Here is a 17143-nt window from a genome sequence, read left to right on the forward strand (position 1 = left end):
CATTAAGAGAGCTGCAAAACAATAATTTTGTGTATATTTAGCTGGGACCCAGTGCAATTACATAAACTGTATTTATAAGCGCTTATAAGCTAATTTGCATGTGCACTCCACAGGCATGGCACAACACACAAGGACACTGCAGTAATGGGCCTTAGTTTTCTTTTGCAATCTGTGAAATCGCACATTAATGCAAAATTTGCATTCCCATCTGGAAAATGTCATTCATTAACTTTCTTAAGGCTTGACTACTCCAACACCTCCCTGTCTACATTAAAAAAGTCACACTCTAGAAGTGCTGCTTTTTATTGTTTTTTACCAGATGACATCACACTGTCAGAATTCCTTCCGTTGGCTCTGAGGACATTTTAAGATCTGTTTTAAATATATGAAGTAAGATATATGGAATTATTTAGCAAAGAAAAAGCTGATGAATAACTCTAAGTATGTCTTATATTTTAGAGTTGCACAAAGTAGCCACCCTTTGCTTTGTTGACAGTGCTGCAAACCCTTGGCCTTCTCTCAATGAGCTTCATTCTGTATTCACCTGAAATGGTTTTCACTTCACAGGTCAGGGTTAATTTGTGGAATTTCTTACCTTCTTAATGGGGTTGGGGATCATCAGTTGTGTTGTGCAGAAGACGTGTTTGTACACAGCTGACAGCCCTATTTGACAATTGTTAGAATTCATAATATGGCAATAACCAATCAGCTCAGTAAAGAGAAATGACAGTGCATCATTACTTTAAGAACTGAAGGTCAGTCAGTCTGGAAAACTGCTAAAACTCTGTGTCTTCAAGTGTGGGTGCGAAAACCATCAAGCACTACGTCGAAACTGGCTCACACGAGGACCGCCCTGGGAAGATTCACCTGTGCTTCTGAGGATAAATTCCCCCGAGTCACCAGCTTCACAAATCACAAGTTAACAGGACCTCAGATTAGAGCCTAGATAAAAGCCACACAGAGTACCAGTAGCAGACACATCTCTAGAACAACTGTTCAGAGGAGACTGAGTGAATCAGCCCTTTAGGCCAAATAGCTGCTAAGAAATCACTACTAAGGAAAAGCAACACGCAGAAGAGAGATTTGTTAGGGCCAAGAAAGCCAAGGACCAGACATTAGACCAGTAGAAATCTGTGTTTTGCTCTGATAAGTCCAAATCTGAGGTCTTTGGTGACGACTGTCACGTCTTTATGCGTCTTTATGCAGAAAAGGTGAACGGATGGTCTCTACATGCATGGTTCCCACCGTGAAACATGGAGGAGGTGGTGTGATGGTGTGGGGGTGCTTTGCTTTGTTGGGGATTTATTCAAAATTGAAGGCACAATGAAGCATCATGGCTACCACACAGTGTTGGGAAGGTTACTTTTAAAATGTATTCCATTACAGAATACAGAATACATGCCCCAAAATGTATTCTGTAACGTAATCCGTCACGTTACTCAATGAGAGTAACGTATTCTGAATACTTTGGATTACTTAATATATTATCATGCTGTTTACAACTACATGAATGTACTATTGCTGTGATTTATTACTGTTACTGAAGGTCTGCAGCTCCGAACCGTAGTAAAGGGACCTCTGGCTAATACGGTGGGTTCTGTGTCGGGCTAGTAGCCGAAAACTAGCTTTACTTTGTTGTCTGGGTCAACTTTGCTAGCGAGAGACAGAGAGAGGCGTTGAAAGGCTGCTCCAACGGAACTCATTGTTTTTGGAGGAAAACACGAACACGGTGTACTGTCGAGTCTTAATAGCTTACTTACAGCTGGGCTCGTCAGGCACTCTTCTTGGCTGCAGTGGTTATTATTATATTTACATGCTTCCAGCTCCCGTTTTTGCTCGATGACAACTCGTACTTTTCCTTTTTCTCCCTCCCTCGCTCACAGACACATAACATGTATGGCAGTCCATTCTCCCTGCAGCACGGACTACACTGCCTATGATGCTACATTCTTTAGAGCTATACCTGTAGCATTCTGCCTATTAGCTTAGCACAACAACAACAAAAAGGCGCTCTCTCACCCAGGAAACACGCAGAGAGAGCATCACCCTGTAACCATGGCAACCGTAACGCTGCCGCCTGGAACAACAGAACGTAGCTGTCAAACAAAACCCAAACAGTCCTGACCCGCCACAATATGAAACAGGGAAGTACCGCCGTGTAATCCATTTATTTCAACAAAGTAACTGTATTCTAAATACCACCTTTTTAAAAGGTAACTGTAATGGAATACAGTTACTCATATTTTGTATTTTAAATACGTAACGGCGGTACATGTATTCCGTTACTCCCCAACACTGCTACCACAGCATCCTGCAGCAACATGCCATCCCATCCAGTTTGTGTTTAAGTTGAACTATCATTTATTTTTCAACAGGACAATGGAGTAATGGGTAATGGAGAGTAATGGAGTGCTGCGCCAGATGACCTGGCCTCCACAGTCACCTGACCTAAACCCAATGGCATGGCCCGTTTTCTAGATGGTACCATGGTGGATCAAGATCTGATGTTATTTTACTACATTAATAGTTCCAACATTGTTTCACCATTGGCTGAAATGTAGCCCCAAACCATGACAGAGCAACAGAATTAACAGAATGACCATCTCTCAGATCTTAAGGACAAGACTTTCAGAAACTGTTCGTCTGCTGTGGACGCTTTTTTAGATCTGCCACATCTTCTATCATCAACTTACCAGTTTCCTCAACTTTTTTTAAGGATATGCTGCATAAAATGCCAACATATGCTAAGTTCTTTGGGAAACACGTGCAAAAATACTATTTTATATCTGTCAAACACTTTTTGTAGATTCTACTACAAAAGTTATCTGTTTTTATTACAGGTTGCTAGTGACAAAGTGCCTAAAGGTACAATTTTAAATTGGTTCTTTGCTGATGTGTGGACACAACTCTGGTTCATCCCTTGAGTTAGGTGCCTTTTTTCATGCTTGAATGACTCATAGGTCAGTGTTAAGTGGCTTAGCAAACAAAAAGACATTTCTCTGAAAATGGTCAGGTCTGGAAAGTGGGCTGAAAATAGGTGAAAAAGCAGCCAATATTTAACAAAAGACCTTTAAAGAACTTCAGTCAGCCTGGTCAACTATTGCTCAAGCCCACTTTAACTTTTAATTTTTTTAAGCAGGATTTTTTTTTTCCCATAAAAAGGTGGTTTCCAGTTATTTCTAACTCATCACACCAAGCAGGCGAAAAATAACACAATACACTCCGTCTCCACAACGCTTACCCATGAATACACTGTTTAACAAGTCAACTTGGGGTACTTGGAGGTTCACACAGAAAGCAGGGGTCTAATGTGGAAAGTCTGTGAAGTAAAAGTGTGCTCAAGTGTCCATGGTACTGCATGGTGGACTTTAGTTTTTTCTTTCTTTCATTGCCCAGAGTGTGCTTCTCATCTACCACACAATAGCAGACTTTTCTACACTGTGGAATTTCAGCATGTTTTGGCAGCCTGTCAGTGAAGTAAAAGGCTGCCTCACACAAAGGCCACGGAGAGCATGGGAGTCAAACAACAACCAAACTCCTCACTGCATAAGAGGAAAACAGCATCAGGAAAGAGAAAAACACACCCTTCACCTCCTTTCAGTGCAGCCATTTAAAACACAGACAATGCTGCATCCATCACTCCATTACTGCTGTTAAACACCCCGGCAGCAATAATGGATTATTTATATATTTTTGGAACTTTGTATGTAGTTATTAATGAGATGAATGATGTGTACCAATGTTACAGTTGCCAGTAGCAAACAACATCAACTTTGTACATACAAGAGAAATTACATTTGGTACAGTAAAACCTAATCTCTTGACTCTTATAAAGACTTTCTTTTTAACTATGAAATGATGACTAGGAGCTGTGTTACATTTGTTTAATCTTGTGTGTGAAAAGGAGTTCTACAACAGCATTTAACCCCTAAATCAGTTTTAATCAGCTGTCAACACACACAAGCACGTGTCTGTATACTTGTGAGAACCCTCACTGACATAATACTAGACTTGAACCCCTAACACTACTTGCCAAATGTCCTGATGGTAACCCCACATTTCAAAAATGTCTTGTTCTACTCGAAAGTTCCTGGGTACTGTAGTGTAAAAATCTTCCTCGGCCGTGCAACGCATCCGAAAAGATCAAAGAAAAAGAGTGAGAGGTGGGGCGGGATGGGATGGTGGGAGAGAAAATCAGAGAAGGTGGGAAGGACACAGTGAAACTAACGAGTGGGACGGAGGAGAAAACAGAGAAAACAGGGACTGGATATCAACAACATCTGGAAAACAAACAAGGGGGAATAAAGAGGTAAAGCAAACTTGGTGAAGAACTGATTTCTAACTGTTTAAATGATAAACAACAGATTCGGTGACTGTAGACTGTTATGAGGGAAACATCTGTCTCCAATCTCCAATTAGTTTTTTTCCCCAACTTGATTGACTTGGTGAGATCCTTTTACCATAATTTTTGGATGGACTTTCGTGGCCCTTCCATACAAATCAAATCAACAGCATAACTTTATCCTCATTAAGTTGAGCAAACTAAACTTTTCTTGGCAAGAACTGCTTACATTCACAGAGAGTAAACCTTTCCAGAAAAATTAGTTTTCTGTCAACTGTCTCAACATTCGGGGAGTTGTTTGCAGCTTCAGACAGGAAGACAGACAACGAGACTTCAGATTGGGGCGAATGGTGAGATGTCCTATAGCATTTTATCACCAAACCCAGTGAAAATCCAGAGTTTTACAAACACGTCTCAAGGGGGCTCCTAGCTTGACGATTTGCAATGCAACTTGGTCACGTACTGCACGAGCCGCAGTCCACATCACAGGAGTCCTGGATTAACTCAGTCAAGACTTTGTAGCTTATCTGAAACGTTATAGTATGCAATGACAGTGTGCTGTAACACAGCTTGGATCACAAGACTCGCATCCAATCTCCCTGGTTTCCATTACTGCCTCTGGCTAAAGTAACACGGCACAGAAACTTCCCTGATCTGAAAATTATTACTGGACAGCCCGACTGGGATGTCCAACAAAGACTTCAAATAGCTGTAGCGTGCTGTATTGCATGAGCAAGAGAAGGGAAAGGTATGTATTTTCACTCTTTTTGCCTGCTCTGCACTTGCTCCTAGATATGCTTTCACATCACACACACACACAGTGACTTTGCATAGCAAATTCTATGTTTGTGAGTCTCTGCTCACGCTGACAAACTGGTGTGTTTGTCAGACAGACAGACAGACAGACACAGAGACAGTCAGACACAAGAAGACGAAGAGTGGACCTCTTAGTGACCTGTGTTTCTTTTTATTTGAAAATGTGTGTGTGCTTTGACATGGTGTATTATTAAGTTGTCAGCTACCTGGCAGAAGCAAAGAGGTCAGAATTACTGCCTTCTGACAGCTTCATCTATTTGGCTTCAAAACATGCACTCACACACACACTCACAGTCACTGTGGACAAAGGTCGAGGTGGTGGTGGTAAGCTCAGGAGCTTTATAGCCTTGGAAAGCATCTGCGTCCTAAAGTTGTCAGTATGCTTCAATCAAAGTGTTTGTTTGAAACCGCCTCCTCCCACGCTTTTGCTGTGGCAAAATTTAGGGCTGCAACAACTTTTGCAATTTTCCAAAGGCTGACAATCGAACAAACAGCACTTTCCTTCGGTTTTTTTCTTTCATTCTTTACAAAGGTGAGGAGTAACCTACAAGCTAGCTTGAGCTGCACTGCATCATGCACATGTTACAGTCCTCACTCAAATCAAATTTGGTCTTTTGGAGATGCAAAATTTTCCATCTCTCCCTCCAACATGCCAGTACCTCTTGGTGCTGCTGGATCACTACCTGCTGTTTCCACTCCTCCACTACCCCTACAATCCACATATAGGCTCCCCAGCAGTGGCAAAGAAAGAGAGAAGAGTTGAGATGCTGAGAGAAAATGATGCGTACGTGGACCCAGATCATTAAGCGGCCAGCAGGGGAGAGGGGAGGAGGGACAATTGTATTCAGGCATGGTGCAAGGCAACCATGCTCAGTCTGAGCACACACAAAATCCACTGCCAATTCCTTATTGTATAGTGTTGCTTTTTTCTTACTTTCAAAGTCTGTTTTCTCCAAGGAAACATGGTAAGAACTTAAATGCATTCTTTTTTTTTAATCTGATAATCGCCTACACAAGGTGGCCTGTTATTATTTGCCTTTCAGTGCCAACTAATTCCCTAATTGCACAGCAAACAAGGCTTTAGGCTCTCCTAAAGGGTTGTTAAGCAGCAAAGGAAAAGAGCTCTGCATAAGTAGTTAGTGGTTCTCCCATTTCAGTTTCACATGCTAACTGTGTGTTAGTGGTTGTGCTAGTGGATATTTGCCGCTGTGCATTTGCTGCAAACACATGAAAGGGACGAGTCTATTCCTTAAAAATACACTGTCATATTATGTTTCTAAAGGATTATCTGTGGTATGAAACTGCTGCACACTCACTGGCTAACGACTTGCCAATTACAAATTTCACAATCAGACCTCTGACATCTTGTAAACATCTCAAGGAGCTTCAGAAACCAATGGGTAATTTCATGGTAGCCAAGTCCATCATCATTATAGTGTCTACGGATATATACACTGGGTGGAGAACACTGAAATTCAGAAAATTACTGTCCACGTTCATGGTGCATCTCTAATTATTACCCAGTACTACTATAATCAGTGTAGGAACTAGCGCGTTATTAAGTAACACGTTACAGTAACTACGTTATTATTGTGGTAACGAGTGGTAGTTATTATGACAAAATCAGGAACGCGTTAATCGTTACTGGGTTTTAGATAGGGTCATTATTCATTACTTCATGTGTTGCATTTGACTTACCTTGGAAATCGGAACACGGACCTGGGAATGATGTCACACTCGAGTAAACGGCTTTCTGGTTAGCCTCGTCAGAGAAGTCGGGATTCCAATATGGCAATGCCCTCGAAAACGGTTGTTTTGCTAGCCCTCTACAAAAACAAATTACTACTAAACACATATTCAGCCATAGCTGGACTCAGTGAGCCAATGGTGATTTTTTTGTTTTTTCTTTTCTTTTTTTTCCCTCCAAAACGGTATAAACAATGAAAGGTGGTGGATTTGCCAGATGCTGGCAGATGTGTAAAAATAACTCAATTGTTTGGTGGTGGCTATCGCGGAGCTTCCACAGATTCAGTAACATTAGCAAGCGGTGGAGGCCAGCAGGTGGATGAGGGAAAGGTGAGGCAGGAGGAGAAGAGACGCGAGGCGGCCACCGGTCTGAGTGTCAGGTGAACTTCAGGTAAGAAGTTATGACCTGCAGTCTATGTGGGTCAGATATAAACCAAGTTTATGTGCAGTTTATTTTCATTGTGCTAACATTTTACAGTCAGTTATAATAACTCATACTGCATACAAGCTAGCATGATGGAGTTTATATACTGCTGGGGGGGGGGGTGCTATGATGTTACTGATAGTGAACTTTATTTTATCCATAAGGTTAGTTATTAGAGTTGCCAACCGTCCCCTAAAAAATGTAATCGTCCCGTATTCAGAGAAAATATTACGCGTTTACAGTTTGTCCCATACTTTGGCTACAATGAAAAAAAAATACACAAAGCTGGATTTATTCTGTCCTTACGCTGCACAGCTGCCTCTTCTTCTCTCATTCTCTCCCCCTCCCTCTCCTGTTGCTACTTCAATCATGAAACTGATCAATGATCAGCTGACCGGCTTTTCTGTTGCAAGTCCTGTCTCTCTTGTTTATCGCCCACTTTGTGCCAGAAAGAGGAAACCAGCGGAGTTCACGTTAAACAACAGCAGCACCTTTGAGCTTGATTTATTTAATATTACTTTCTAGTAGTAGGTGATGTTTGCTGGAGCCACAGCTGTAAAAGCTGCTGGTCATCATGTCGGTTTGGATATGTGGAGAGAGGGAAACATGAAGATGAAACCAGGAGATGTCCTTACTGAATCAACAGAGCTGGACAGGTGATGGAGAAACAGGTTTACCTTTTACGTGACATGAATGAGTTGAAGGGAAGTTATGAACTGTTTCTGAGAGACAAATAACACCAGGATCCTTTTTTAGACTGACAGCTGGTAACTGTGCAGAGTCTAGCAAAGTTTTGCCAGGGGGCAGGTAGGGCATTAACAGGAAAAAGAGAAAAGGGGGGCACAAAGAAATACTTTTCTTTCTTATTCTCATGTGTTGTAGATAGTTCAGGAGGTTAACTCAAGCAAGCAGTTTTGGGGTTTTGGCTAAGTACTGTTTAGAATACCAGAATAGGGAGGGTGGTGTAGGGTTAAGTTTATTAGATAGATACATATATATCAACAAGACAGTATACATCACTGTCACAACAGCGTTTGTTTTCATTCAAAGGCTTTATGGTTTTTCCTATAATGGTGGGTCGGTCTCTAGCCAAAATGCCAAGGACCGATTTTTTGTCCCAGTCCAGCCCTGTATGCAGCTCATCTGCAGTCTGGTGTTGCCTACATCTTCCTACTCAGAAGGCAGAATTTCCGAGTTCCGAGTATAATCGAAAGCACCACGACTGCAGTTTCCGTGTTGGACGTAAAAAGTGCACGTGACACTGTGACGTAGGCTAGAATCATGGCAGCGGTCAACGACGGTCCAGGCGTGGGATTTCTCTCGTGGAAATATGCACATTATTTTTTCTTTTCTGTTGGTAGGTGGCACAGTGCACTTGTTGCAGGATAGTGCTAACATGTAAGCAAGCTAGAAGACTGCCATCCTTGCTGGTATTGCAGTTAGGGAAGCAACACATTAATAAGAGAATTCTGAGTAAAACCAAAGTTACTTTCCCTAGTAACTGAGTTACTTTTGATAGAAGTAACTAGTAATGTAACTAAGTTACTAATTTAAAGTAACTTACCCAACACTGGTTATAATTAATATTAGGTGTTATTCTTGTATTGATGTCAGTTGTAATTACTAACAAATCACTTCACTATGTCTACATTCAGCCTGGCACCACACTTACATTTGAAAGGTGGCACTTTTAGAACTTACCTGTCAATGATGCCACACATGTCAATCTGCAAGTGGCTGTAGTTTCCCAGCAGCCTTTGCTGCACTTTGATCAGGTCAACAGTTTGGTCATCCAGAGTCAAGAGACGCATACATCCTTGAAATGTGTTGAAGGGGTTCTTGCACTTTTGAGCGCTCTCCTCAGTGGGACAACCTGAGAAGGGAAAAACATCTAATGGTTGGACTTTGAAATTATCCAAATGATTCCACATGATCTCGATTATTATTTTTAACATAAAAAATTCAGAGATAGATTTTCTCCAAAGTTTTTCTCAACAATATTTATTTCCATCCTTCCTGAGAATTATCTCTTCACATCTTATTTAGGTGCAAAAATACACCCCCCAAAAAATCTTAATTCACGTTTTTGATTAAAAAAAATTGCACGTTATAAGACATTCGGAAAAAACCCACAGACGTCTCATAAAAACCAGCTCACAAAAACAAACATTAACATTGTGGAAACAAAGAAACAGTTTGGGGTATGTTTTTAATATCCCTTGTTTTTTTGTTTTGGAACAGGATGTTGTTTTCCATCATACTACATCACTTCTGTTTTGAACAATACCCTGTAAGCAAGAACTGAGGAGACTAACCTCCGTGGTTTTAAAAGCAAAATATTTTCTCATTCCTGTTGGGCTGTCAGCTGTTTAAGAGCTCAGTGCTTCCTTTGCTGTATTTTTTTGTCATGATGCTCCAAAAGATTTTCAATGGGTGATAGGTCGTGACTGTAGTTAGGTCGACTTTGTACCCCTGACTCTTTTAGAATACAGAATGTGGAGAGCCAAAACCTAGCAGTGAACTACAGGGACTAGCTGAGAATGAATGCAAACAAAGTCAGCTGGGACAAACAGGCACTGCAACTGCAGCTGTCATCTAAAAAGCAGCTCCTTCTGAATATTATTAAAAACGTTTATATTATATTTTATTATTCATCATCATTCATAAGCTTAAATAAACACTCTCAAGTGATTTTACACTCTTCAAAGTTGTAGAAGGATCACACCTCTGAAGACTGCACCTTTAGGTTTTATAAAGACTAATAGATTGTTTGGAAATGGTAGGGGTTTCAAATATTTGTGATTACGTTTTTTTACAGACCTCTACTCTGTGATAAACTGAGTACATGTCAAGATTCACGAGCTTTAAGAACTACCTTCAGCAGTATAACTGCTGGTCATTGTACTGTTGCACAACCCAGATCAGCCAAACTTAATGGACATCTCAGTAACTTCAAGGGGCCCAAGTCCCGTTTTTACAAAATAAGCCCAGATCATCAAACTTCCACCACTGTGCTTAACCATTAGTATGAGGTTGTCACGAACGGGCGGACTACGCACGGTAATTCGGCGTGCCTGTGTGGCGTGCTGGTTAGACCCAAACGCGGGGAAGGCTAGCGATGGGTAGGAACAGACACGCAGTTAATCTAGTAACGGTCAGTGCACGAAGCGTGGCTTCGGACTGGCGTTACAGAAAAAGAATCGAGAGGAAAAACACTCACGGTTGCTGAATCAGAAGGACACTGACGTCGGCAAAGAGTTGGAGCTTCTGACATGAGGAGAACGATGTCTGAGCGGCGAACAGGTGGGTGGCGTCTCCCTTTTAAACCCGGCCCCGTGATCAGCTGGCGATCAGCTGATCACCGGCTGACAGAGGTGTTTGTGCTGATATAATGTGTTTGGTTTTTACCAAATATATTGCTGTGCATTATGGTCAAACATCTTGATTTTGGTCTTGCCTGCCTGCAGACATTGTTCCAAGCCTTCCAAACAAGCTATACTTACTTTCGGTTTTTCGTAATTCAACTGTTGTGAACTTTAACATTTGACATGCTGACTGAGGTCTGTAGTATCTTCCTGGAAAGATTGTGTTGCTGTGGCACCATACTGTTGTACTACAGATCAGCAAACTGCCAGGTCTTCTGCTCTGATAGAGTTCACACTTGCTAATGACCAGCTGAACTGATTAGCAGCACCTGGTTGCCCCTTCCCATTTTAATTCCTATAGAAGCAATAAGGGTATACGTAGTTTTTCAGAAGACTCCATAGCATCCTGTGAGCACATTTTGTACTTTCAGTTTTTCACATGAAAGCACAAATGTTGAACAGATAGAAATGTGACACATTTATATATCCAGGCAATCAAAGTTTTTACAAAATTTGTTGAAACCCCAATGCAGCAGAGAAAACCTACAGGAGAGCTAAAATCAAAAGTATTCAGCCTTTTCAGAACACAAATACTTAGATGTTGAGATATTTTGTCAACCTATTTTGACCTGCTGGTTGCACTAACACAAAGGTTCAGTAAGCTTTCTTTTTCTGATCACCTCATGCACAAAAGAGTAGCTGACCAACAGAGGCCCTCCACCCCACCTACTGTCCCAGTTCATGTTTATCTTATTCATTCATTTGAAAAAGCAACTCACAATATCATCATGGTCTAATATCTACTTAGGCAGTTACCCTCAAAATGTTTTTGCTTACCACTCCCTTATCTTGCTCTTTGTGATGAGCCTTTGCACAGACTTTGGATTCTGTGTATGAACTCTGATTTAAGCCCTCAGCACAAGCAGTCCAGAGGTGGCTGTCAGATAAATCCTCTCTGCCCAATCCTGTGAATGAGCCCCATGTTTTATCCATCAGTGATTCATGCTTCAGGTTGATCCTGGATGGCAGCATTCGGTGACCCAACACAGCATTGCTGCTCGCGGCTCTGCATTGCTCTAATTACAGTCAGTCAGACACACAGTTTGGCACTTCTTACCACATGAAGGGGGAAAGATGAGTCACTGGTCGTTGTCACTTTAAATTTTAGAAGCTCAGAAGAAGATTTTGTTGGATCTGTTTTGCTTATGGCAGTCAAGATGACGCAGCAGGAAGTTTAGTGTTGATCACAATGTCATAACAATTGAGTTTCACCTGAAATGAGGTTAAGAATGTAACTACAGCTCAACTCACTGCCATCCTTTGCTCATTATACTAAGGCTGCTGTCTCTTAGAAAAACTGGAGCACTTCTTTAATATGATACCATTCATAAGCAGTATATAAACATTTATGCTGCAGGCAAAGGTGTGTGAAAGGATAATGCATGTAAAAAAAAAGTTTAAAAAAAAACATTTCAAAAGATATCCTTTACATTAACAAAAATGTGATGTATTTTTACAGCTGCTTACAGTGATACATATTCATTATATTATAGAAATATTAATCAATTTAATCTACATCCTGTGAATGACAAACAGGGTTATTTAAGGTGCAGTGTTACTGACAATGTCAATGGAAAGGGGGTGTCCAAAGCAACCCTCATTACTAGGTTTGTGCAGTAGGCTAGTGTACTGCAGATACACCAATCAGACACATCATTCAAACCACGGGCAGGTTTTGCTGGGAAACCTTGGGCCCTGGCATTCATGTAAATGTTTCTTTGACACAATCACCTAAATATTGTTGTATACAACCACCCAGCACCACAACCCAATCCACAGAGGCCCTGCACTGCAACCCACGAGACCCAGAGGATCTGCTGAAAACAATCTAATGCACACCCCCAGAGGGCTTTTGTCCACTCTGATATATGCTGTGGTGGCATGGAAGTGACCTGCACAATATTAGGCAGGTGGATGTAATTTTGCAGCTGATCTCTTAACAAGTTTGTCTTTAGCTCCATGTGTGTACATGTGCAGGGGTGGAAGAGAGAAAGTATACATGTGCTACAGTAACAGGAGGGAGGGAAATGAAAAGAAGAAAACCTCAATTTTAAAATAAAAGCACCGGTGATTTGGAGAGACAGAATGACAGAGAGAAAATAGTGGATACAGTAAGGACAAAAAAGGAGGAAAAAAAAGAAGAAAGATGGGTGGAGCAGCCAGAAGACAGATGAAAGAAGAGGGGGGTGGGGATTGAGAGCCACCGAGCAGCTTTATGACTTTGTCCCTCTCTGGGTGGCACTAAACCTCCAAAGGAGATCTGGAGATGATAATTATTACCAGAGTACCTGCATGAATTTTAACTACCCCTGTCTGTCGATATCAGCAGTTTCTCTGGCAGCAAAGCACTTGCACATGCTTACAGTATGTATAATCTGTTGACTTTGACCATAGAGAGCTTTTAGAAATGCTGAAAATCCCCCCCAAAATCTCTCTATATAAAAGTAGTACATGATGCAGGTATTCTTACCACCAAAGAAGAGTTGACTATCTGAGGTGAGAGGAACCGAGATGCTGATGTGAGCGGTGGCTCCTTCATCTTTGTCCACTGTGATGCTTAGATGATCATGTTTGAAGCTCAGCTCCACATAATGCCACTGACCGTCATTCAGACCTGAGCCTGAGACACAAATGCACACATACAAAATCCAGAACAGGGTGTGGTTGAGTTCAAATCAGGATGTGACCTTGGTTTGATTTTAATTTCAAGTATAAGAAAAATATAAATTACTCCATTTCCATTTTTTACTTGCATACACTTGTTGGCCACTTTGTTAGGTACACTTTGCCTGCACTGGGTTGGACCTCCTTTGTTTCTCAGAACTTAAGTCTTCGTGCCACAAATTCAAAAAGGTTCAAAAGTTTCCCTAGAAATTTTGGTCCATATTGACATGACAGCATCAGAGTTGCTGAGGATTTGTCAACTAAATATCCATGATGCAAATCTTCAGTTCCACTACATCCAAGGTGCTTTATTGGATTGAGATCTGGTGACTGTGGAGGCCATTTGAGTATACTGAAATCACCGTCTCGTTCAAGAATGACTGTGGTCGTAAAGGGTGGTCATGGCCAACAAAACTCAAGTAGACCATGGTGTTTAAAGCTGCTTTAAATTTGCCAAGAAAATATCCCCCAAACCAATGCACGAGCAGCAGCAGTCTGAAACACTGATACAAGGCAGGATGGATCCATGCTTTCATGTGGTTTACATAAAGTCTGTTCCTTCCTCTTAATGTTACAGCAAAAACAGAAACTCATCAGATTCGCAAATATTTTAACTTCTCTGTCCTATTTTGGTGAGTCTGTGCTGATTGTAACCTCGGTTTCCTGTTTTTAGGTCACAGGAAAGCAGCCAGTGTGTTCTTCTGTTGCTGTTGCCCATTTGTAATGAGTGGGTATATGAGTTACTGCTCTTGTCAGCTCGAAGCAGTCTATCCACAGAGTTCTCCTCTGACTTGTGGCATTAACAAAGCATTTTCTGCCAGAGAAGTGCTGCTCACTGGATATCTTTTTCAGACGATTCTCTGTAAACTCTAGAGATGTGGGAAAATCGTGCATGTTTTGCTGGTCTTGCACCAACAACCATGCTACAATCCTTAGTGATTAGCTGATTAGATAGTTGTGTCGTTGAACTGATGTACCTAATGAAGTGACCATTAAGCATACTCTAATGTATGCGCAAATGAATAGAAAAACATCCAGATCGTGACTGAACCCACCTGCGCTGAGATCCAGCGAGGATCTGCCTGCTTTACTGATCTGTAGTCGAAGCCTCGCCTGGCTCAGGTATAGGAAAACTGTACCATCCTGCTGCGGGAGACCAAAGGTCAAGAGCAGACCTCCCTTGTTCCACGTCCTGAACTGCAGCGTCACAGACACTAGCCCTGTTGACCATGATGTAAGGCCAGGCAACTGGAGGAAGCTGTGGGAGTCAGTGAACGTCACAGCCACTGAAACTGGCTCAGCACAAGAAAAGGTCACATTGCCCTGAGAACAGGAGGAGGGAAGAGAGATAGAAAGAAATGATTGTGAAAGAGATAAAACATGAATATTCATTGACTGCAGAGGCTGACTTGGTTTGACTGGGTGTCACAGAGGTCTCATCAGCACCTCTCTGAAAAAGGACACCTGTATTTCCATATTGATATCAGCTGAGCAGCTAAAACGCTGAAGGCTTTCTTTGGAAACCTGAAACATCAGAGTCAGAAAGGCTTTGCACACACTTCCTATTTGTGCCGCATAATCAAATCTCTTAATTACACTGGGAAACTGAAATAATACAACACGAGAAATATAGTTTATAAACAGCAGTGTGTCCAAATATTCCATGATGGAATTTACCGCGTATAAGCTAGTATGGTTCAAGTTTTCTTCTTCTTCTTTTTTTAAACTGCCACTTGTCTCATGCAGCTCTTTTGCTTTGGGCTTTGTAACATCAGAATGTAGATGTGATGACACTGGTGATGATAATGAAGGAGATTATGATGATGCTAATGACGCTGATGATGATGATGATGATGGGTGTAAAAATAGGGAGGATGATGATGCAAATGATGAAAATAATGATGATAACAATAGTAATCGTGACAGTGACCATTAGCATAATAATTACCACAATGCAGAAAAGGCAAAGAGGAAGGCTGGGGGAAAAGTCACTAAAAGTCTGTCGTAGGGAATAAAAGTTCGCAGCTTGTTCAAACTTTCATCACGGAAGTACTCTAACAGAGGAATGATAAATGCTAAATAATTAATTACTATCATAATAAATTGACAGCCTTGACAGAAGGATAACACAGCTTTACTAGAAAATGCTATCATCACTATAATAAAACACCATTTTTCTATTAAATGATTTTTTTTTTACAGAAGACTTTTTATTTACTATAAAAATGTCACTTGTTCTTAAGCTACAAATACATAAACTGAAAGTTGCTTTGAACTTGCAGCTAATGTTTGATTTTCAAAGGGAAAAAAATGAACGATTGGCAAACTGCAGAACTCCAATTTCTTTATTTAATGCATTTAGTTCTTTGTGATGTTTCAAGCATACCTTCCCATCTTTAATCACCTGTGTTAGGTCACATGACCACGACCACTGACAATATACGATCACATCCACGTCTTACATAGGACAAACAACTGATGAATAAATCTTTTATGAATAACACATTGCATTGGAAGACCAAAGCGATATGTGGAAGATGTCTATGCCACATTTTTGGCTCTGTAACAGCTCAACAAGGTGGAGATGATGTGCATGGATTTGTTTTCCTAATTTCCTAGAGGTGCAGTCTACTGGTGGATGAAAATAGGATCAGCCAGACTGACCTATAAACAATCAGAGTGGTGGAAAAAAAACCTCTGTTGCAGTGATGCTACCTCTCATATCCATATTAAACCCTAGATATAGGGTTGGGGCTGACTTTTGTAAAATACTTTTTAAAACTTCTTTAGGAATCCCCTCCCAAAAACAAATCAAACATAAACTCTTAAATTTGCCCGATTACCTTGCTAAAGTGCCCTTCACATACAACGCTTCAATGGCACCGCTGTGCTCTGAAATGTATTATTTTCCTGGTTGGTGAGCACTCGCTGGTGACATGGTGTGACATTTGCATGACCAATAGAAAACATAGAATGGCAGGGAGCGTGCACATAAAATCCACATAAAGACCATTACTAGCTGCAAAAACAGTACATGCAAAGCACAGCAGCCGTTCCAATAGCTAACCAGTGCTGACTGCTAATGTGTAGCTGATAAGTGAATTATGTGAATTAATGAAGTACATTTAACTTCTGCACATTAGTTCAATCGATGCAATGGCCCAGTAAATTATTCACTAGAGATGCAATAATGATAGATGTTAACGCATTCTTACAAATAACACACAAAGTGGATCATATCACCAAACACAATTTAGAGTAAGAAGAAAGTGTAAAACAATACAACAATAATTATCCATCCATCCATTCACTTTTGCTTATCCTCAGGGTCATAGGAGACGGCTAGAGCCTATCCCGGGCACCACAGGGTGGAAGGCTGGGTACACCCTGGACAGGTCACCAATATGATGCAGGGCTAACACAGAAAGATGGACAACCACTCACACTCACATTCACACCTGTGCGAAATTTACTATCGCTAATAATCGAATCCCACTAAATGCATGTCTTTGGACTGTGGGAAGAAGCCAGAGTATCTGGAGAGAATCGACAGTGTCATGTGGAGAACGTGCAAACTCCACACAGAAAGGCTTCGACTAGATCAGACCTTCCCAAAGTGTGGGGCCCGCCCCCTAGGGGGGGCGCAGAAACATTGCAGGGGGGGCGTGGAATGAAAAGGGGGGGGGGGGGGGGGGGGGGGGACAAAACGCTTGGACACTGCTAGCA

At 41.3% G+C, this 17143-nt stretch overlaps 1 protein-coding gene across 3 annotated transcripts in view; it reads right to left on the bottom strand.

The window, feature by feature from the left end:
• The window catches only part of LOC102776796 (contactin-associated protein-like 4), a 114930-nt gene that overhangs the window by 33524 nt on the left and 64263 nt on the right, over positions 1-17143 (bottom strand). For all 3 annotated transcript variants that reach the window (XM_087831096.1, XM_006797777.3, XM_006797776.3), the window contains 3 exons: positions 14473-14740; positions 13224-13373; positions 9030-9201 (listed from right to left, as the gene is read on the bottom strand). In XM_087831096.1, coding sequence (XP_087687222.1) covers positions 9030-9201; positions 13224-13373; positions 14473-14740 — 590 coding nt within the window. The remainder of the gene's footprint in view (positions 1-9029; positions 9202-13223; positions 13374-14472; positions 14741-17143) is intronic.

Source organism: Neolamprologus brichardi, chromosome 17 (genome assembly GCF_056152115.1).
Source record: "Neolamprologus brichardi isolate AB-2024 chromosome 17, ASM5615211v1, whole genome shotgun sequence".
NCBI classification, from domain to species: domain Eukaryota; kingdom Metazoa; phylum Chordata; class Actinopteri; order Cichliformes; family Cichlidae; genus Neolamprologus; species Neolamprologus brichardi.